Source organism: Artemia sp. Qi Xiang Cuo, chromosome 7 (genome assembly GCF_049724085.1).
Source record: "Artemia sp. Qi Xiang Cuo chromosome 7, ASM4972408v1, whole genome shotgun sequence".
NCBI lineage: Eukaryota > Metazoa > Arthropoda > Branchiopoda > Anostraca > Artemiidae > Artemia > Artemia sp. Qi Xiang Cuo.
Genome location: NC_142800.1, coordinates 70,639,741 through 70,663,344, shown reverse-complemented (window position 1 = coordinate 70,663,344; position 23,604 = coordinate 70,639,741). Strand labels below are relative to the sequence as shown.

Genomic DNA, 23,604 nt, shown 5'->3' with positions numbered 1-23,604 from the left:
ACGCAAATGGTTTGGTAAGGCTGGTATTCCCTGGGAAACATATATCTCCTCTAGACCATCACGGTGGACTTGACCCCTTTTCAAGTTGAGTCCTCTCCTATTCCTTTTTATGCCCATATTTAGTACTTCAACTATCTTAGAATTTAACTAAGTAACATCTTAGTGATTCAACAGACATAAATTATTGTAATAATCAAACAATAGTATCCACTGGAGTTCAATAAATCGAATCCAAGTTATGCTCGTGAGTCGTAATTGAAAATTTAATAGGGCTATACAGAGTGCGCAATATCACAGTTCCTTGTCTTTCACTTGCCAAAGTTTATTAAATACTAAGCAAAAAATTAAAAAATGTAAAAGAAAACATAAATACAACGCATAACTATGACATAACTTTGACCTAAATGCTTCTATAAGACACTGAAATAAAATTACCTATTCTCGGCTAGTCTTTCAATCAAGGCGGGTGACAGCACAGAAATTGCCAAAGCGGCAAGATCAGTCAAATGATAATTCCTTCGAACTGATTTTCATTATCTTTCGAGCAGGTAGACAAAAATATTTTAGGGACTGACATTTCCTGTACTTAAATTAGACAATTCTGGTCCGATTAATAGAAAAAAACAGAATTCCTACTTCCTGGTGATGTCAGCATCATCAGGCCCAAATCGAGAGAAATTAAATGGTTTTTCTAAGAAATCCGGGGAATTCGGTTTCGGCTTTCAGTTTTCTCTCGTTTATTTGAATCTATTATCTAAGTTCTACAAGTTATTTCAAGGCCGCCAACATAATTCTAAATAGTTTGACCACACAAACTAAAAACGTTTATAATGGACGAGATAGGGCAAGTCTTTATCGTTCCATATCCCCTTAATCCTCTTGCCTTTTCTTTTATAATGCTTCCTAATACCAGAGGTTGAATGTGAGGGGGCTTTAACTCTAGTTAGGTCTTTTTTTTGGTATAGTAGCTGTCCAGTCTCCTTAATATCGTTTCGTGTGTAGTCTATAGCACATACAAGAAGTATTGCCATATTTCAGACACGTAGTATTGTCATAGAGACAGACAAGTAGTTTTGTCGTATAGCAGACAAGAAGTTTTACATACTTCTTTTTCTTCTTCTATTTCACAGCAGGCGGGTTTTTAAACCCTTTTCCTTTTGCTTCACTCTGTGGGCTATAGAGCTACTGGCTTGATTGTCTCTTATTTATTAGATATTTTCAAATATCTTTCAGTAGATCTTTCGACTCTAGGAGTTCAAATAGAAGATGATAGATGTCGATTTTTATGCTCTGTGTGCAGGTATAGTTGGCTAGGCTCTTGGCTGATAGTGAGATTTTGTGGTGTTTGAAGCATTTTAACAGTTTACAAACCAAGGTATGTTGTGCAAAAGTCAGCATATTACATTCAAATAAGCAGTGGTCAATTGTTGCATTATTCTTATTACAATACCTGCAAAGAGGGGACAGGGGAACTGAACCACTTAAATTAGGAAACTGGTACGAGAATGCAAGAAAGTTTAGTCCATTTGTTCCAGAACGAATTCTATGATAAATTTTAGAAAAATACTTATTGGGAAAGGGGGAAAGGATAGGATTATTCTTATTAAACGTAATATCTGATAGTCTCCATCGGTAAATATCTCTAACGGGGATTGGTCTCCCACTTGGATGGTCAATATTTATAGCATTGTTTTGCTATTTAATCAACCTGATGATTACCACTTATACCAGAGTGGCTAGGAATATTCTGAAAATAAGTTCTTATTCCATTTGAAGCAATAACATACTTCTTGTCTGTGGTTTATAGATCTTGTTCTTCTTGCTTGAATATTTGCTTTTGGCAACAGTGCGCAAGTAACCAACTATTCGAAATCCAAACAAGTGGGTAGAGGAATGGCTTTCACAAATTTTGAAAAGTATCCTCTGTTAGGTGAAGACAGGGTAAGGAGAGTTTAATATCAAAACACCATCGTTTGATTTTTTTTAAATTTGGAAGAACAATACTTTTGAGGCTGTTTTGCTAGTCCAGGTCTGTGTGAATTAAACTTCCAAGAATGGATCTAGGGCCTAGACCCATTCTACAGCCTAGATAAGTATCTTTAAGGGATACGCCAAGATGAGGGGAACATTTTCTATCTGAGGAAGTGGTAAAACTTGTGTTTGGGTGGCTCCTCTGATGGAGACATGGTGATAAAATAAAAATTACACTGTTGAATTCCTTATTTCAATATCTCCAAATAGGCCTACATCATTGAGATTGGCTTATAGTTAGGTCTAGGCTACTTGGGATTAGATAACTGGCCTACAATCTTGCAAAACTTTGTTTTTATACATTTGAACCATTGACTAAAGTTACCCCTACAGCCTAGCTTATTTGCAATTATTCTACTTCACAACACTCATCAAAAATTAAATATGTCCAAGAGTGAACCTGTCTATGGATTAGATACTTTGTTCTAATTGTAAGATTACCAAAATTCTAGCAAAGGGCTTTTTTATTTCTTGGAAAGTAGTTGAGTTAGCCTAGGTGAATAAAACTCTTAGGCTAAGAGTACTTGCAGAACTTTAATGATCCCCTGGGAAGAAGTTTTGTAGTCTCTAGCTCTACTAGAGATGTTTTGTAGTCTCTAACTTTTGATGACCTTTAACAAACTTTATGTTGTTTAATTTTAACCTAGCAAAATAGATCTTCTGTTTAAATGAAGCACAAAAGATGTGTTTTGAGCCTCATTTTTTTTGCTGAATCTCAATATGTACAATTTTAAAGATCTGTAAATTTAAATATTAATTTTGGGGAAAACCCTTGACATACCTTGGAATTCAATGCAGAAAAATGCAAGGTCATACACTTCGGACACAAAAACCCCAAACATTAGTACCTCATGACCCAAAATTCTGGAAGTATCCACACAATTGAGCCTGTCCAGGAGGAGAGTGACCTTGGCATAATCGTTGACTCCCAGTTGAAATTCAGCTCACACTCACAGAAAATCTCAGCCAATGCTAGTAGAGCCCTAGGCATCATCAAACACAGCATCACCAGTAAGAGTAAACACGTAATCACCAAACTCTACAAAGGATTAGTAAGACCTAGACTGGAGGTGGGGATGATACTGGCCACCCCTCGATTCAAAAGGGACAAGGCAGTTCTTGAGCAAATCCAACAAAGGGCCACTAAGATCATTGTCGGCATGGAAAACAAGACATACAGTGAACAGCTGAAGGAACTCAACCTCCCCTCCTTAGTATACAGACGGAAACGGGGAGACATGATCCAGGCGCACAAACTCCTCTCAACCAATCAAGAAAATGAGATCCTGGAGATTGACACCTCCCACAAAACACGAGGACACCCTAGACGAATCCGCAAACATCACGCTACAACTGGAGCAAGATACAATTTCTTCTTGAATCGGATTGAGAACCTCTGGAATAACCTCAAGGAGGACACTGTGGCTGCTGAATCAACAGATGCTTTCAAACGCCATCTGGATGCTGAGTGGAAAGATACACCATGGAAGTTTGACTGGGAAGCACCAGAATCTTCCACCAGAACTTAACCAACTACAACAGTCATCATAAGGAGTGATTCAACAGGATCGAAAGTCCTTATTTCACTCCGAGCTGTGATTTAAGGTAATTTAAGGTAAGGTAATACCTGAATTACCTTAATTTGCACTTTGGAGCAAAATAAGGTCCACGCTAGAAATTCTTGAAATAAGAGCTTATTTTGTAGCTTGAAATTCTATTGAAATAAGAGGAATTGCATTTTAAAAACTAGAGCCAATGAAAAGGAGACCTAAAAACTCAAAGTTAAAGGAAACAAAATTCACAACTAAGATAGGTAAAGATCTGTCATATATACAATCTTCTAAGTGCTACAAATAAGAAAAGGATAAACAAGTAGCTAGGCAATAATTTCCTGTGATCAATATTTGCCCCTGGATTTGTTTTTGAAAGTTTCATTCACCTAACTCAACTGTTTTCCAGGAGATCAAAAAGCCCTTTGCTAGAATTTTACTTTAATATGTACTGATTTTAATTCCTGCTTAATATAGGCTTGCCTGCATAGAATCTCAGGCAGTCACAGACCCAAATGTAATCTATACTGGGAGGGTGTTGTCTAGCTGGTATCTTGACTTTCCCCTTTTGTAAAGCTCAGAAAATTGCCGAGAAGTCAAGCTTATGCCTCTCTTAATTTTGGAAAAAAAATACTAATTATTATAAGTTTGAATTTGCTTTCTTTTGTCTCAGTTTTGAAAACATATATTCATTGATTTGAGTTTCATTTACATTAAGATTTATTAATAGGGAGAAATCAAATGATAAAAAAGCAGAAATATACTATTAAACTCTCTATTAGTGCACTTTTCCAAACTTATCTTTCACTGCTGTTACAGTGATGTCTCAATCATTCTAGGTTTATGTCCAGGTGATTTTACAATGACTTAACCATTCTTGTAGTGATTTGCTGTCCAACTACTGGGCACTTTATCCTATATTTGTACATTAGGAGTGGGATTCATTGTGATGGAACCAACTAATATATTTATAAAGGGCATAAAAAGATTTATTGAGTAGTGGGCTCATCTTGTTTCTAAGCTAGGTAATATAAAACATTCAAAATTTACCAAGGTTGAATAAGCAAAAAAGAAATTTATCATTAGATTCTCTATTAGCACTCTTTCCAAACTCAAGGATCATTGCTGTTACAACTGCTTCACAGCCACCTTTCCCCTGAGGGGACTAGGTATAGCACTGGTTGGTATAAAAAGAAGTAGAGTGGTTTTATAAGATTGTCATTATCTTTTGTGCTTATTTTTCATCAACATTTGGTTTATAATCCCGGTCATTTCATTTAAAAAAGAACAAGGGTTATATTTGGCCCTATTACATGGGGAGGGGGGGGGGCTGTGATGCAGCTGTAATGGCAGTAAGTAGGCTACTTTATTCAGGAAGAAAATTGATAAGATAATCTAATGGTATATTTCTTTATTCCCCTATCTAATTTTTGTCCTATATAGACCTTAAACAGATTTTAAGTCATTCCTAAAAATGCCTTTCAATAGGGGTGGCTTGAAGCACTCAGGCCAGGGGGGGGAGGTGAGAATCCTCATTTAAACGACTTGTAGATCATATTCTACAAATCATCATTACCTACAAATTTCATAGACAATAGTGTTTTATCATTTATACATATCTACAGGAACAAAGAAGGACAGAACAGAACACTACATGCACAAATGCACAACTAAGAAAAGCTTAAATCTGGATTTACCTCTTCTTCAAAATGGACCAACACTGAACAATCTTGTTTAAGTCTACACCATTGGTGGGGTCTTTCTCACTCGCCAACAACATGAGGGAATCCAGTCGAGAATCAAGCATGGCAGTTCTTGGCCAATTCTTCACAAACTTGAGTTTGCTGAATGTTCTTTTGGCAACTGCAACAGGTGCAGTTGCTGCCAAGTTGCAGAGACAACTGGCTTGCTTAAGCTGATGGTTCCATTGATGTCCTTCACCAAGGACTTCTCTGAAGCAAGCAGCACCTTGGAAAAACTGGAACAAAACTTCAAGCTCTACTGGAACAGCAGTAGCATCTGGAGCTCTTTCCTGGTTTGGGAAAAAACTTTGTTGCTTGCTCAATATCTGCAACTGAGATACTTTTGTTCAAATGAGGCTGGAGTAAGGTGCAAAATGGCAGAAAATCGGCAAGGCAAGCTCTGAGATTATCTCCCATCATTGTAGTCAACTTGTCAAGCAAGATTCTGAAATGTTGTCTATAGAACTGAAGCATTGAGATATTGGCTTGACTTTGAGCTCGGCTGTCATAAAAAGATGTTCCAAGTCTCTGACGATGGTGTCTGATGAAATCAGCCTCTGGGTCCACTTCCATCCTTTTGGCAAACTGTGCTGCACTGTCAATTAAACTGTTTATTTCCTCACAAGATATTCTTTCAAAAAGTTTCTTTGTAGTGTCTAGCATCTCAATTGTGTTGATGATGTTCATCTCCTCTTCTTCAAGCTTTTCTGTTGCAATCCTGGCCTTGTACATGATATTTTTCATGAACATGAGGCAGGCACTAAAATCAAAGTTGAGAATCCTTTTCAGGAGGCTGCTGGCTTGTGCTTTTGTCTTTGTATTGGTGTTCTTCATCTGTTTTATTTTGTCAAGGGCTAAGACTATTGCTTCAAACAAAGTAACCACTGCTTGTATGGTTTCAGCCCTTGTGGTCCACTGGGTCCATGATAAGTTTCAGAGATTAAGGCTGTTTTCAATCAAAGAGAGTTTTTCTTTAAGGGCAGCAAAACGCTTTGTAGATGAAGAGAAGAAGACATACATTTCTTCAAGGATATTGAAAAGCTTGGCTATCAAGAAAGATGAATTGCCACTATGCTCTATGAAGGTTTTTAGTCTGTGGGCCTGGCAGGGGATATAAGACACACGGCGACTGAGAAGTTCCAATACTTTCTGCTGGGCTCCATTAAATTGACCAGACATTGCACTTGCATAGTCATACAACTGAAAAGCTAGTTTATCCAGTGGAATTCCTCTCCTTGTCAGTGTTCCTATTATACTTTCTGCCATAGCCTGACCAGTTTTGTCATTTGCCACGCTAACATCTAATAGTCTCTCTCTAGGCATCCCTTCCGAGCTGATGATGCAGATTACAACTGCAAGCTTATCAGAATGTGAAGCATTGGGTGTCATATCCACCATCACAGAATAAAATTCGGAATCCAGGACTTTGTCAAGGATCTTCTCCATGACTTCTGCTGAAAGCAATTCAATAAACTCGTTCTGGAACATTTTGTGAAGATAGGTAACTTTGTATGGTCTTTACCAAGAATCATTTAACCAAGCTTCAAGAGCAGGCACATATCTTGCTAGAAGTTGAACAAATTGAACAAAGTTGCCATCTTGTTCTTCTATTCTTCTAAATGCAATGCCTTGTCTCACTAGGGTTCTTGCAATGTCCAAAAGAATTGTAACAATTTTTCTGTTTGTCTCTTCATCTTTTGCTTGCTGCAAAAGCTTAGCTCGAGTTCTTTTATCAAGTAGGAAATTAACATGACCATTATTGCTGATGAAGTGACAATAATCCGACAAAGCTGCTTTGTCTGACCCAGAAGAGAAGTGACAAGCCAGTTTTCCTTTCTTTGCTTTTCCTTGGCTCTTCATTTTGTGCCATTGCATCACACCATCTTCCACCCAAGTGTTTTTGGACTGGTCTCACCCCGGACCACTAGGGAAAAGCAAGCAAACAAAGCAGAAGGCAGTATCTTTCTTGATACTGTACTCTAAGAACTGATAATCTTCATACCAGCTGGGGTGAAAACAACACTGTTTCTTTTTTGATATTGACGGATCAGCTGGGAACACACTCAGCTTTGGTTGATTAGGACCACATGAAATCAGGTATTTCCTTTGGTTTTTGCTAGAGATTGGCTTCCTTATTCCAGGATCCTTGTGAATATTTGTCTCCTTACCCCTATATCGACCCTCTAATCAGCTTCAGGAACAACTTTTACCTTCTTCCAAACCGGATTCCGGGTGAACTCAATGTTCCAGCATCAAAATAAATTTCAGATTTGGATTCAGTATGTCTACTTACCCCTATGTCGACCCTCTAATAAGCTTCAGGAACAACTTTTAGCTTCTGCCAAATTACCAGTTTTGGCTTTCCAGGCAAACTGCTTGTCCGGTAAGAAAATGAAGCTGAAAAACAGATTCAGAATGTCTCCTTACCCCTATATTGAACCCTCTAATCAGCTTCAGGAACAATTTTTACCTTCTTCCAAACCGGATTCTGGGCGAACTACTTGTCTGGTAAGAAAATGAAGCCAAAAAACGGATTCAGAATGTTTCCTTACTTCTATGTTGACCCTCTAAATCAGCTTCAGGAACATCCTCCAAATTTTTGGTTTTGGCTGGATTCTGGGCAAACCAATTGTCTGGTGTCAAAATAAATTTCAACTTTTTATTCAGCATTTCTACTTACCCCTAAAGTGACTATCTCATTGGCATTTAAAAAATATTTGTTCGCCCCTTAACTTGAAACCCCCTCCCTTACACCCAAATATATAGCTAGGGAGCCCATGTACAATCTTGACCTTTACTTTAACCAAAAGGCACCAAGTTTGAACAAAATATCTCAACCCTTTGAGAGTTATAGTGCTAACAGACGGACAAATTGGTATCCGTCACTTACGTTTTGGGATCCCAAAAAAACGTCCACGGCTAAAATATAATAATATTGTTTCAAAGCAGATTAATTTAATACCACGAAATTTTGTAGTGTGTCCTTACTTCTTTTTGTGCTATATTTTGCTTGTTTGTGGGCTATATCAGTTGATCTCTCGTTTGTTTTCATGTTTGTGACATAACTCCTTGATCAGGCTTTTCTGCGATATTTAGTTGATTGATTTTTTTTATCTGTCTGATTGGTTTTATTAAAGCATCAGACCCGCCTTATCTTACTTACGTCAGATTCCGAGATCTCGAACTTCTTAGGCCATTCTTATCCACCCTAACGGAACTACACTGGTTTTTGCATTCTCCTTGTTTGACTCTTTTTGAGCCAGGTTAGGCTTCCGCTTTTTCTGATCCTAAAACGTTAGTGACGGATACCTAGCAAGGGATTGAGATATTTTGTTCAAAATTGGTGTGAGAATCCTTTGGGTCAAAATACTGGTCAAGTTTGTAAATGCCAAAACCAGGAATTTGGTAGAATTAAAGTTTATTTCTAAAGTTGATTAGAGATTCAATATAGGGATAAGAAGAAATGCTAAATTCATTTTTGAACTTTATTTCTTTGACAGATAATCAGTTCACCCGGAATCCGGCCTAAACCAGAAATTGGCTATAGGTAAAAGTTTCTTTTGAAGTCGATTAGAGATTCGAGTTTGGAGTAAAAATAAATACTGAATCCGTATTAGCTAAAATTTTTTTTTTTTTCACTGGACAAGGAATTTGTATGGAATCCTGCAATCTGGAAATTTGATAAAAAGCTAAATTTAATTCTGAAGTCATATAGAGCTTTGATTAGGATTGCAATGCAGAAGTAAATTTTCAGGCGGTTATTAGGGATAAATGTTAACATGTTTACGGAGTCTGGCAATGATTGGAAATCGACAAGACCTGATTGTCTGGACAAAGAAGTCTAATAAATATTCCACTTTTTGGGATCCCATCGAAACCTTTGGTCTGCTTGACTACGAGGAGACAGTTAATCAGAAATACCGGGTTTTCAAGTTTTCCGCAGTAAATACAGCTACTACTGCAACCTTTGCTTTAAACGACCTAGGATCACTAATGTACAAGGCCAGCCCAGCACAAGACTGTATATTTTGAGGTAAATGGTGAATATCCTATGCAACTGGTCCCACATCCACTTTTTCGTGCCTGTAAGACTGTTCCTAAATATTCAATGCAAAATCTTAAAATTTTGGGATCCCAAACGTAAGTGATGGGATATCTATGACATTGTACAATTATCCATCTGTAAGCATGATAACCCTCGAAGGGGTAGGTCCTATAGGGGTAGGCTTATCTTACTTACGTCAGACTCCGAGATCTCGAACTTCTTAGGCCATTCTTATCCACCCTAATGGAACTACACTGATTTTTGCATTCTCCTTGTTTGACTCTTTTCGAGCCACGTTAGGCTTTCACCCAGAATCCAGCCAAAACCGGAAAAATGATTAACAGTAAAAGTTGTATCTGCAGTTGATTAGAGTTTCGATGTAGGGGTAAGGACACATACTGAATTCGTTTTCGACCGTTATTTTCTTCCCGGACAAGTATTTAGCCCGGAATGCGTCCAAAACTGGAAATCTGGAAGAAATAAAAATGTGTCTGCATGTCAATTACAGATTCGGTACAGGGGTAAAGATACATGCTAAATCTGTATCTGAAGTTTTTTTTTGGGCTAGACAAGTAGTTCGCTCAGAATCCTGCCAGAACCGGAAATTTGGTTAAACAAAAACAAAATCCAAAGTATAAGGGGTAAGGAGACATACTGCATTTGTTTTTAACTGGAAATTTAGCGTACTAGAAATAAAAGTTTGTTATGAAGTCGATTATAAATTCGAAATAGAGTAAAATTGCATACTGAATCCATACTTGCTCATCCGTCACTTTATATTTTTGCCGGACAATTAGTTTGCCCCGGAATCTGGCCAAAATTGGTAAAAACATTTTTCTGATCTTAATTAGAGTTTCAATATAGGGGTAATGAAACACACTGAATCTGTTTTTGAGCTTTATTTTCCTGCCGGACAAGTAGTTCGCACGGAATTGCTAAAATCGGGAATTCAGTAAAAGTAAAAGATTTTTATAAATTCGATTGTCGACTGGAGATGATATTTAGGCACAAACATAGCTGCAGAATCCAAATCTGAACTTGGTCTTCTCAGCGGAATAGCCGTTTGGTCGTAATCCATCAAAAACCCTACTTCGGTATCATTTCTTTTTACATTTTCAAGTGGTTGATTAGGGATAAATGTTAACATGCTTACAGGTCTGGCGAAGACCGGAAATCTACAAACCCGATTGTCTGGACCAAGAAGTCCAATAAATATTCCATTTTTGGGATCCCATCGAAATCTTTGGTCTTGTTTTTGCTTTAACAATACTCCTATTTTCTTTTCTTTTTTTTAAATCCCACCTCCTCTCCTCTCAGTGACAACAAATTTACTTTAAGCAACAAATCTAATTCTTAACTTTTATGTGTCACCTACACTTTTTTAAATATCAATTAGCAGCCGAACTGGACACACAATAAGTCACCATACACTACCTAAAACTTTTCCATTATAAAAAACTTGCCTTAACCGTAGAAAAGGGTGTCGTTCCCCACAGGAAACTCTTCTTACGGTGGCTATCTCTTACCAGCTCATAAAAATTTTCCAAATAGTGACTCGTCATGTCCCCCCCCCCCAAAAAAAAAGGAACTAAAACAAACTATTAAATTTAATAACAATAACAAAACCTAAAGAAAGATTTCTATCATTATAACTTTCTTTAAAACAAGAAACCACCATAATATATACGCAAAAACAAAAAAAAGAAACCTCAAAGAAAGTTCTAATGATAACACTTTTTAAATTTACCTATTCTTCTTTTCACTTTAAAAACAAATTTGGCTGCTATTTAACGACAATGTACCTTAAGACCAAGGCGAAGTACTAAATTTATGTTTGGGGACGTTTCGCCATGGGGGCGTTTGCCAAGAGGAAATTATATTATGGGGACATCTCCGCGGAAAGTTTCGCAGACAAGCCGAGTTTGTAACTATGTTTCACTAGAGTCGTAGCCAAAAACTTACCTTCCGACTTGAATGAGCTATTCCAGCGTCTTCAGAACCACCCCTGCCTTCGGAAGCAAATTCTGGGTACATGGCCAAATCTTCCTTGTCCTTTTCTAGCACTGTATCCACCTCAACCTCAGACTCGTTTTGTAATCGAGCTTTTTTCACTGTCCTAGATTCACTTGCTTCAAAGAGGTTTCGCGGGGTTCCTGTCATTTGAATTCTGATTGCTTTTCCATTGTGTTTAGAAATTTCATGCCTTCTTTTCCACTCGTAGTCAAAGTTTGACCCACAGTCCATGCACGTAACCTTGTCTCTCACTTTCGGTTTATTCATGTTATCCAGTCAGACTTCACTTTAACAACTAGCCTACATTATTGTTGAGAGGCTAAATCTGAACGACCTATCTGAGACAGACACAAATTATATGCGAGTAAGAACAGGTTTTGAAACAAAGCGAGTTGCTGCCAGTCCAGTCCCTTTGGGACAAAAATTATATGCAAGTAAGAACAGGTTTTGAAACAAATCGAGTTGCTGCCAGTCCAGTCCCTTTGGGAATAATTTCACCAGAGACCTAACGGGGTTATGAAACCTGGTTTAATTTAAACGACCTTGTCTTTGAGTGAAAGTCTTTCCAGGAGGAAGAAAAACGACTCGGACTGTTACTGACTGAGATGAGCGCCCGGGACCTGGATGAGGCCAAAATAAACGACTGATACAACTTAGCAAGAGGCAGGGGCGTGTATCATTGTCCCACAGCCTATACAACATATATCTATAAAACCAGTAAAAATTAAACTAACTGATGATATTTCACTTTGTTTGTAGAATTATGTAAAACCAGTGCTCCACTGAAACCACAAAACTCATTTATATGAAACAAGGGGAAAATTATATTATAGGAGATCCATTTGTTTCTTTAATATAGTTAAACAATTAGAGAAAAATCAACACAGTTAAACCATAAGGCTCAAAAACAAACAATTTCTTGATCAATTCAATGCTTTTACTGAATGCAATGACCAATGCCATTACAATTACATCCTAGCCCCTATCCCCCTAATGAAGCTAAATGTATCCCTGTGCTATATACATAAGTTATTTGATTTTTAATGGCCTGATTGATATTATGAGCCAACTGTTATTAAGAAATGCACAAAACAATGCAAACAAAATAAGTTGCCCAATGTGTAGAGAGTAGAGGAAAATTTCTTGCATTTTCTGCAGAAGGGTTAAGGGTTTTGAGAAAGGATATTTTTGGAGTGGATCAATGGGATGAGTCTTGGGGGGTAAAAGTGTTGGGAAGTGGATTTTTGTTAGTATTAAGAATCTGGTATGGTTTGTGTGTGAGTATAACCCATTGTGAGGGTGTTATGCAATGACTTTGTTTGTATTAGTTTTGAATGGTTTTCTGTGCTTTAATTTTGATCAAAAGTTTAAATTGAATCCTTTACTTGTATTTGTATACTGTTTTCTTTTTTTTGAGGCCATGACCTTGTGTTTTTTTTGTTAAATGTACTATACTATACTACTATGCTATATGACTTTTGTGAAAACACACACACTTTTTTTGTTCAGTAAAATTTTCCTTCAATAGAAATATAGAAATATTTTCAGGGAAGTGCTAGTTTTTCCTACTCCTTCAAAGATAGGGAAAAATCATCAGTTGGTTTATTTACGCTAGTTTTATAGCTATATATATATTGTATAGGCTGTAAAACAATGATTTTTGTTCATCTCAAGTTTCAAATGTCTGTTTGCTTCCATCAGAATAACTAAAAAAAGAATATTCCTTTCAAGAAGCCAAGAAAAGAATTGAGTCCTAAGCAATCTCTACAATTTCCCTATAGCCTGCTAGTGCTATAGGAAAAGGGGCCACATCAGTGCTATCCTTACAAAAAAAAAATTATTTCAGTTGGACATGGCATCATGTTTGAGGGGTTTCAGGCTTTTTTTGTTCAAAATTTCTGAAAATTTGTTTTCCTAGTACTTTTTTGAATTTACATGATAGTTACTGTTTATGAAATAACATCTATTGAAGATTTTTATCTCACGTGACAGTTTCTGTGAAAAGTGTTTTGAAACTTTGGCTAGTGTAAGCAATGGTCTGTTCTTTACTAGTTTGCTTGTACTGCTGCAACCCTGATTTAAGACTGTAAATCTTCAGCTAAGGGTTTTGATGTTGTATGTTTCCTAGATTTCTCTACCTTAGAAGTTGTACCAAAAGTGCCATTTTCCTTGCTATATGGCACTTTTCATGGGGACTGCTAAAATAACATTATAAAAAGTATATGCCTATAACTGTGAATATTAATTTTCAAATGAGCCATTTAACATGTTTCTACAGTCTTCCAAAGCCTACCAGCATAAACAAAAATGGGAGACACATTGCTGCTACCCCTTCAAAAAAAGCAATTGTCCTTTTTTTTGCTCGTTTTTATAGCCAGCTTTGCTACTCTCTCCTCTATTACCTTATTTGATTTCATGCTGAAATTTGTAACAAAGCACAAATTTCAAAGCACATTTGTTTAAAGCACAATTATAGTATTTAATCATATTTTTTCTTAGAACCCCTTCTTATACAGCAAACTCAGTCTATAAACCTCCAGTCAAGGTTTTTTAATGAACCAAAGATAGGATTTCCAAAGCGCTTGAAAGAAAGCAGACAAATTCAATAAAGCTCTGTTGACAGCTTATTGTAGTTAGCTATTGAATATATGTGATTACTGTACTCTTTTGAATACCCTCCCCTATGCTCAGTAGAGGCTGCTGGAATAATTTGAAATGACTATAACACTTACTGTGTTATAGTTAGCTTAATTTGGATGTGGAACACAATCAGGTTTGGGAACAATATTCCATTTCCCTTCATGCATAATATAAGAAACTCACTCAGACAATGGACTAGGACTGGACTGGACTAGGACTAGGACAAACTCAGGCAATGGACCAGAACAATGGACTGCAATGTCAATGGCTTTCAAACCTTTTCAAATTTGTGATGGTCTTTTACAGTTAGAATTTTAATTGAGTACTTGTGATTTTTTTTTGGGGGGGGGGGACATTAAGGTTTCAATGCTGGATCTGTTTGGCTCTGTCTTTAATATTGGCAGTTGTCTACATATGATACATAAAAAAATAGGATATCACCGTGTTCACAACTCAGTGGTATGCCTGCCAGGTTCATTGGTAAAAACTTGGCTGAATGGCTCATTGAGGAGATCAGCACTACACTGGCTGGCCATGAGTTCTTTTCTATTGGCTGTGGTTAGGCATCTTATTGATCTCTGGTTGTGATCTCTGCTGGTCATGTAGTCCCGAAAATTTCTTGGGATTTAACTTACTTTGGCTTGCAATTCTTGCATTGAAATTGTAGCACAGGTGTTTTGTGAGGTTCCTTAATTGTTGTTTTTAGTACTGACATATTTTTCATAGTAACCTGCTTTTCTTTCTTTTTCGAATGACGTTTCTGTAAATTTTTTTTTGCTGTCTTATCATGGGCAGTGCAATCCTGCTGCCTTAGTAAAGAACAATGTTGGCACAATGTATTATTTATTATTTTTTTTCCATACCAGGGCACTTTGTATCAATGGAGTTGTCCTAGAAACTTCGAAAATGGTTCATTCGATTGGAAACTGGAGTGGCTTGTGCCCTTTTTAATAGTCGAAAGTGATTGGAAGGCAACTAACGCCCCTTCCACACCCCCCATTTCCCCCAACATATCCAGTCAAAATTTTGAGATAGCCATTTTGTTCAGCATAGTTGATTTCCAGATAGAAAGTATGTTTTTGAGGAGGACGCTCCCCCACAACCCTCAGGGCAAGGGTTATAAGTTATGCCCTGGGGGCATACAAGACTGATGTTGGCACACTGTATTATTTATTATTTTTTTCCTTTAGACCAGGGCATTTTATATTGAAGAAGTTGCGGTAGAAACTTTGAAAAGCGCTCATTCAATTTGAAATTGGAGTGGCTTGTGCCCTTTTTAATAGTTGAAAGGGATTGGAAGGCAACTAACACCCCTTCCACGCCCACCATTTCCCAAAAAACATCCAATCAAAATTTTGAGATAGCCATTTTGTTCAGAATAGTTGATTTCTAGATAGAAATTATGTTTTTGAGGAGGGCACTCCCCCACAGCTCTCAAGGCAAGGGTTGTAAGTTATACACTGGGGATATATATGGAAACTTGAAAATGGCCCATTTGATTGGAAATTCAAAGGGCTAGTGCCCTTCTTAGTATTCGAAAATGATTTGAGGGCAACTAAACCCCCTTTCGTGCCCACCGTTTCCCCAAACACATCTAATCAAAATTTTTAGATAGTGATTTTATTCAAGGTAGTTGAAAGTTCCGGAAATTAGATCTTTAAGGATGACAGCCCCTCTCCCTACCCAGCCCTCAGGGCGAGGGTTATAAGTTATGCCCCGAGGGCATATAAAGTTTTTTATAGAAAGCAATGTTGTAGAAACTTCAAAAAGGGCTAATTCGGTTGAAAATTCAAGGGACTATTTCTCTTTTTGGTAGTCAATAGTGATCAGAGAGTAACTAACCCCCCTCTCACGTCAACTAATTCACCAGGCACATCCAGTCAAAATTTTTAGATGTCTATTTTGTTCAATACAATTGTAAGTTCTGGAAATAAGGTCTTTGAAGAAGATAACCCCTTCAGAGCCCTCAGTGCAAGGGTTGTAAGTTATGCCCTGCGGGCCTTTAAGGTTTATATAGAAAGTTGTTGTAAAAATTTCAAAAGGGGCTCATTTGATTGGAAATTGAAATTGCCCTTTTTAATATTTGAAAGTGAGTGGAGAGTAACTGACCCCCCTCTCATGCCTACCATTTCTCCAAACACATTCAATCAAAATTTAGAGATAGCCTTTTTGTTCAACGTAGTTGAAAGTTCTGGAAATTATGTATTTAAGGATAACAACCCCTCCCCCCTCAGGGCAAGGGTTGTAAGTTATGCCCTGGGGGCATATAAGGTTTTTATAGAAAGCAATGTTGTAAGAACTTCAAAAAGGGCTCATTCAGTTGGTAATCGAAAGGGCTAGTGCCCTTTTTAATAGTCGAAAGTGATTGAAGGGCAACTAACCCCCCTCTCACACCCATCATTTTCCCAAACACACCCAATCAAAATTTTGAGATATCCATTTTGTTCAACGTATTGAAAGTTCTGGAAATTCTGGAACTCAAAACGAGCAGGAATTAACATAAGTTGGGCTCAAAACCCCTTTGCTTTCCCAAGACCAGAACATAATTTGCACTTTACTTAAAAAAATAAATGAAAGTGCATTGTCAGTTTAATATACATATACTAATATTTAGTTATCAAAATGTTAATATTATTTGATTTATTAAAGTTATAAAAGTAAAAACATTTATATTTTTTTCAGTAAAATGCAAATTTTGTTCTGGCCTTTGGAAGGCATAGGGGTTTTGAGCCCAACTAATGTTAATTTCTGCTCGTTTTGAGTTTGACTCGGTTATTTATTGTAATTTCTATTCTTTTTGGGTTTCATTTATTTATCGATGCTGATTTGTAGTAGTTTCACGCTTGGTAGATCATTTGATTTTATTTTTGCTTATTTTTTGTTTAATGGAAATCTTTACTTTTCTTTGAAAAATTTATTTTGTGGAAAAAATGATTTCAGTCCTTGTAGATAGCCTAATTATGACATCTAAAATTTTATTTATGTAAGAGGCCATGATTGCAATTTTATTGAGCATTGAAATACAATAAATTCAATAAATGATTTGGGACGCAATTCAGTAAGCACAATGCCATATTGGTCATCAAAAATAAGGAATATTTTTGCAATAAGCCCTATTTGACATGGGTTGGATGTTTACTTTAAGTTAATTTTTTGGAAATGCACTTTTTAATTGTAGCCTACATATTTCTTATCAGCATAAAAGTTAACTTAATTAACTCACAAAACTAGGGATAGAAACAGAAGTATTATAATTGCTACTTGGGCAAGCAATGTCCACATAAGGTTTAGAACACTTTCAACTCACTGTACTGAACTTGCTTAACCCAAAAAGCATACACTTGTCCAAGCCCCCCCCCCCCATAAATCACAAGTACTCAATTAAAGTTCTAACTGCAAAAGTCCATCACAAAAATGAAAAGGTGTGAAAGCCATTGACATAGCCTTGGATCTAGTCTATTGTCACTCATTGAGTTTTTTATATTATGCCTAAAGGGAAATCAAATATTGTTCCCAAACCTGATCTTGTTCCACTTCCCCTGTTTTGAATTGTTGTACTGTCCAGAGCTACATAATAAACAAACTCCCCCGAAAGATTGGTGAGAAAGATGCCCTTTCCCTTTCAAACTTTTGAGAAATAATGCTTAAAAGTACAGTTTATTTAGACCCTCCATCCTATCTCTGAGAATTTTTTTTTTTGGATAACCCAAAATTAAAATGGCAATATTCACCTGGGACAGTACTGAAACGATATCATTTTAACTGCCCCATTTTAGAAGTAACCCTAACGAAACAAGAAAACCTATTTGCATTTCCAGTGACGTAAAAAAGAAATTGATGTCCATTTTTAGATATGTCTTGTTAATTTAAGCTTTAGACTACAACCAAAATAATCCAAACGTTTTATCATTTCTTGCACCTACATTCTCTTGCTATTGTTATTGTGCCTTGTACTGGCACACAGGAGGGGGAGGGCAAATTATTTTGCCCCAAGATGGGATCAAAGGAACCTCCCCAACCCCTTCCTCTGGAAAAATGTACAAGACAACAAAAATAACAAGAAAAAATGTACTTTTTCCTACTGTTGAGATTTTTCTCTTGGATATATCCCAAACCAAAAGGATGTCTGACCATCTAAATGCTCATCAATTACTTTAAAACGAAAATCTCTATTTTGTATATATTTCATCACCTATGTGACTAGTACAAAGTAGATAATATTAACCAAAGGAGTAAGAGATTCGTGGTTACCAAAGGGTATTCGACAGAGTTTCCTCACTGTTCACAGAGAGGAATTAGAGATTCAGTGTACACTGTTGACAAAAGCAGGTCTGAGAAGGAGTGCACACACTGTTGACCAAAGGGAATTGCAGACAGAGCATGTGTACCAATGACCAAGGGGTCTTTGAATGACCTTCAGTCAAAAGAACCCTTCAGCCCTACATATTTAAAATCCTTTTTTGATTTTAACATCTTTAATAATACAGTCTTTCTCTATATGTATCAATGCCTGTTTCTTATCCCTGGAAATTTCTGCCCAAGGACCATTCTCCTTCTAGAAAATTCACTCCTCCTTGCCAAAGCAAATTCTCTCCTGGATAATTTCCATCTCCCATGGAAAATTTCCCCCAGTGATTCTTTTTTGTTGGGGAACTGGGTCTATTAACCAGAAAACAGTATATTGCATTCAATCAATAAAAACGAACATCGAATTCTTACAAACGTCATGCTATCCCCAGTAGAGTTTATCCAAAACCGAATAAAGTTTATGTTTACCCTACATTAGTATAGATTACCTAATTAATTTATTTTGACTAAAAATACCTCTTAATATGATTTTTCGCTTTATTTTACAACGAAATTATACAAATAAAACAGGATTCCATGTGTGTCTTTAAATCAGGAAGGCCAAGGCTTGGCTCAAAGAAATAGGCTATCTCCATGAAACTCACAAAAATACCTCTTGATATGATATGACTTTTTGGTGTGTTTTGCAATGAAATTATACAAAATACAAAGAAAATCCGATCCCCTGATCCAAATGTGTGCCTTTCAATCAGGAAGACCTAGCCTTTGCTAAACAAAATTTGCCATCTCCATTAAGAGCTCTCAAAAATACGTCTTAATATGGTTTTTCAATATATTTTACAACGAAACTATTCAAAATAAAAAGAAACTTTGATTCTATTATTCAAATTAGTGCCTTTCAATCAGGGAGGCAAAGTCTGGGCTCGAAGAAATGGGCATTATCCAGGAAAAGCTCATGCAAATACCTCTTATTTTCACTGTTTTTTGCAACGAAATTGTACAAAGAATGAAGAAAATACAATTCTATGATTCATATGTTTGTTTGTCATTACCTCAGACATTTTTGCTATGCCTTTTGCTTGGTGGCTGGATAAAAATTTGTTCTTGTCCAGGCAACACTTATCATTTTCAACAACTGTAAATTCCTGTTTTTTGGGTCGTACTTTAGTCTTGTCATACTTTCAATAGCTCTGAGGCTAAAAGTTGTAAACGCACCATGAATTGAAAACGTGCAATTGCTTCATATAATACTCATTCTAGTTTTAAGTTAAAAAAAAACTGCCAAAGTAGTAAACATAGTTTATACTTAATGAGGGTAAAAAAAAATGGGCTATTGTTATTTATGATTTTGATTCGTTTGCGATTCTCAAATTCGGTTGTCTTTCAAAGTTTTTTTTTCATGATTCGTTATCATTTGTGATTCGTCGTGGTGCTCGTTGGTGCATGTCTTCTAACCTCATATTTCTTTGTGCTTTATTTTCATTGATCATTATCTTAAATATTTTCTCCATGCCATTTGTTTTAGCTGTTCGGATTGGTCTTGTCACATTTGATGGTCCAGGCTCTTTGTTTTTGGAAATTATGAATTTGCGTTTTTGGATCATCTTCGTGACATCATTTAAATAAAAACATTTTTCTAAAAATAAGGTACTAAGCAAATTTTCTCAAACTTGTGATCGTTTTTTTTTCAGTCCAGAAAATGTATATTAAAAATGGCATTCTACTATTAAAACTAATTTTATATAATAATTAACATTCCTGAATCAGCTAGGAATGAAAAATTTCTCCCACTTGCTATTTTTTTTTTAACCAATCCAATCACTTTTGACTCTTAAAAGGGGCACCAGAAGTTTCAAATTCCAATTGAATGAGATCTCCACTAAGTTTCTACAATCATCTTTTCTATAATAAGTTGCTGGAAAACAAAAAAGGAAAAAAAAATACATGGAGGTCAAATCGTTTTTTTACTGAGTCAAATGCACCTACCCGGTGCATTTGATGTTAACCAAAACATTACCCCTTAGGGTAGCATTTATCATGTTGTCCTTACAACTTCATACTCTTGGTCTTTCAAGTACACTGATTAAGAAGGCTTTTTTAAAATTTTTGTCCAATTCTCTGTGGACTGCCTAATGGCACATGAAGCATTGAAGTGTCGGCAGGCTATCGTCTGATCTTGTTTGCCCTTAAAAAGGGTTAGAGATCAGTTGGTCTCTTCCCTTAATTAAATAAAAAAACAAGTTTTTTTTTAACTGAAAGTAAGGAACGACGTTAAAACTTAAAACGAACAGAAATTATTATGTATATGAAAGGGGCTGTTCCCTCCTCAACGCCTCGCTCTTTGCGCTAAAGTTTTTTATTGTTTAAAAAAAAGAGTTATGAGAAAGTCAAACTTTAGCGTAAAGAGTGAGGCGTTGAGGAGGGGACAGCCCCTTTCATATAGGCTACGGAATAATTTCTGTTCGTTTTAAGTTTTAACGTCGTTCCTTACTTTCAGTTAAAAACAGTTGTTTTTTTATTTATTTTTTGAACATTTTTTAATTAACGCAGGTGTTGATTTTGGCTCACCGTACCCCAATAATTAAAAGAAAATTTGCATATTAATTTTACTTTTATTTTGTTAAATGGCTTTCTCGAAAGTTGTTTAATTTTATTTACGAACGTTTTTATTAGTAATAAATACACGTAACTTACGAATTAACTTACGTAACGAACTTCTATCTTCATATATTTTTAATACGTACATTAGGGGGCTCGCCCCCTAGTCAATACCTCGCTCTTTAAGCTAAAGTTTGAATTTTGTTCTAATTCTTTAAAAATGACCCCTTAACCACAAAGGTTGTTATTTAGAATAAATAGCTCTTATGAAAGTACTAAAAAATCTTTGGCTTAAAGAGCAAGGTATATTCTAGGGGGTGAACCCAATCATACACGTAATATATTCTGTTCGTTTAAAGTTTTGATATTACTCCTTATTTTCAGTGGGAAAACTTGTTTTTTTTATATGTAATTTCTGATCTTTTTTTTAAATAATGCTGGGAAATCCGACGCCCCCTTCATAGCAAGGTCCCTTCCCACATGAAAACTTCCTTCATGGAAAGATCTTCCCAAATAACCCCCGCCTCATCCCCCTTCCTACACCCAGACAAAATCACCCCTGACAACGTCCGTACACTTCCTAATAACCAATACTATATGTTAACATTGGGTAAAGTTCATAACTTTCAGCCCTCCCCCCGGGGACTTTGGGGGATTAAGTCATCCTAAAGGACATAGTTATCATATTTTCATCCATGCTGGACAAAATGGCTATCTCAAAATTTTGATCAGCTGACTTTGGGAAAAAAATGAGCGTGGGAGGGGGCCTAGTTGCCCTCCATTTTTTTGGTCTCTTAAAAAGAGCACTACAACGTTCTATTTCCGTTCGAATGTGCCCTCCCACGATATTATAGGACCACTGGGTCGATATGATCACCCCTGGAAAAAAAAACAACAAATAAACACGCATCCGTGATCTTTCTTCTGGCAAAAAATGCAAAATTCCACATTTTTTAGATAGGATCTTGAAACCTCTACAGTAGGGTTCTCTGATACTCTGAATATGATGGTGTGATTTTTATTAAGGTTAAATAACTTTCAGGGGGTCTTTCCCCCTTTTTTCGAAAATCAGCCAAATTTTCTCAGGTACATAACATTTGATGGGTTGGACTAAACTTGATGAAAGTTATATATTTGAATTCAGCATTGAAATCTGATTCTTTTGATGTATCTATTGGTATCAAAAACCCATTTTCTAGAGTTTCGGTTACCATATAGCTGGGTCGCTCCTTACTTACAGTTCGTTACCACAAACTCTTTGATCTCTACAACCGTCTGTTCTGTATGATGAGCAATAGGAGAAAAGACTAAATTACTTTTCCCTCAAACTTCTCATAATGGTTAGAACGTATAGTTAAAAACATATAAATTTTTTACACAAACCTTAAATATTGTCTAATTTGCCACAAAATGATGAAATGATTGAAAGGAAGATGCAGTACTATCAATATTGTGTCTACTGAATCACTTTGTTTTGGGAACTTAATAATGTCTAACTAACAAAAATATTTATTTGGTTTATGGTGTATTGTCTTTACAGGTTGCTCCACCTGAGGATTTGCAGAATGGCGAAGAAGAAGCTACAGATTGGATTCAATCTTTTAAAGAGGTAAGTTGAGCAGGTTTTGGTGACTGTTTGCATTGTTTTGATCTGTTTAAGAAGGGATACACCTCAGTGATGGTTCAAGATAATAGAAACCTGCTGGTCAGCTGTGAAAGTAAACGCGTATGTATTACAGCCTTGAGGAAAGGGAATCCGAATTTTGTTGGGGGGGGGGGGGGATCCTTCCAACTGGTCTTAAAAACACTTCCTACGTTCAGGCGTGTCTCTGGATGCATAGCTTAAAATGATTCATGAGATGAAGTTTAGGTAATGAATTCTGGGTAATGGTATTCCAACCTTGAGAGATGGGAACCCAAATTATGTTTTCTGAAGGGAGTGGGGTCGTTCAACTGGTCTTAGTCGAAAACATTCTTCCTATGTTCAGGGTTGTCTTTAGATGCATAGCCCAATATCTTGCCAAACAATGAATCATTGGCAATATCTTGCCAATAACAGATTGCCAAAGACAGATTGTCTTTGGCAATCTGTCATCCTTCACCAGCAAACCGTGCCAAAGCCATCTCAACCTTTCTTTCATTCCAGCCCTAGAAAGTGAGATTGAACTACATTTTTTGCACAGCCTACTGTATGAAATACGGTCAGTCAGCCAGGCACCCAGAACAATCCGTAGGCAATTTCTCTGGAAACATGCGGCAAATCTCCATCCGCTTTTTGGAGCGCCAATACTTCAGAGCCTTATTTGACCACTGTCATGACTGTAGCTTCAAATATTCTAATCTTGGTTTGCAGACTTATCTTCCTGTTCTTCCAAACATATTTTAACTTTGAAAAAACACCCTGAGCCTTGGCTATTCTACTTTTAACATTTTCACTGCTCCCACCGTCTTTACTAATAATACTACCAAGGTGAGTGAAGCTGCCCACCTGATCAATCTTTTTGTTACCCAACGTCACCTCTTCTATTTCACTTATTTATAGCCTTAGTGACTTAGTCTTCTTAACTTTAATTTTCAAACCTATTCTAGCACCCTGAACTGGCAAAACCTCTTAAAGTTCATTCATTTTGATCACACTTTCCTCTAGGATGCTTAAATCATCAGTATAATCTAAGTC

General features: G+C 36.5%; 1 protein-coding gene across 1 annotated transcript in view; it reads left to right on the top strand.

The window, feature by feature from the left end:
- Positions 1 to 1,802: 1,802 nt before the first annotated feature.
- Positions 1,803 to 23,604, top strand: part of Polr1C (RNA polymerase I and III subunit C) — a 137,583-nt gene continuing 115,781 nt past the window's right edge. Inside the window, exons 1-2 of the mRNA XM_089091688.1 lie at positions 1,803 to 1,941; positions 22,468 to 22,536. Of these exons, the coding sequence (XP_088947814.1) occupies positions 1,894 to 1,941; positions 22,468 to 22,536 (117 nt within the window). The 5' untranslated portion in view covers positions 1,803 to 1,893. The remainder of the gene's footprint in view (positions 1,942 to 22,467; positions 22,537 to 23,604) is intronic.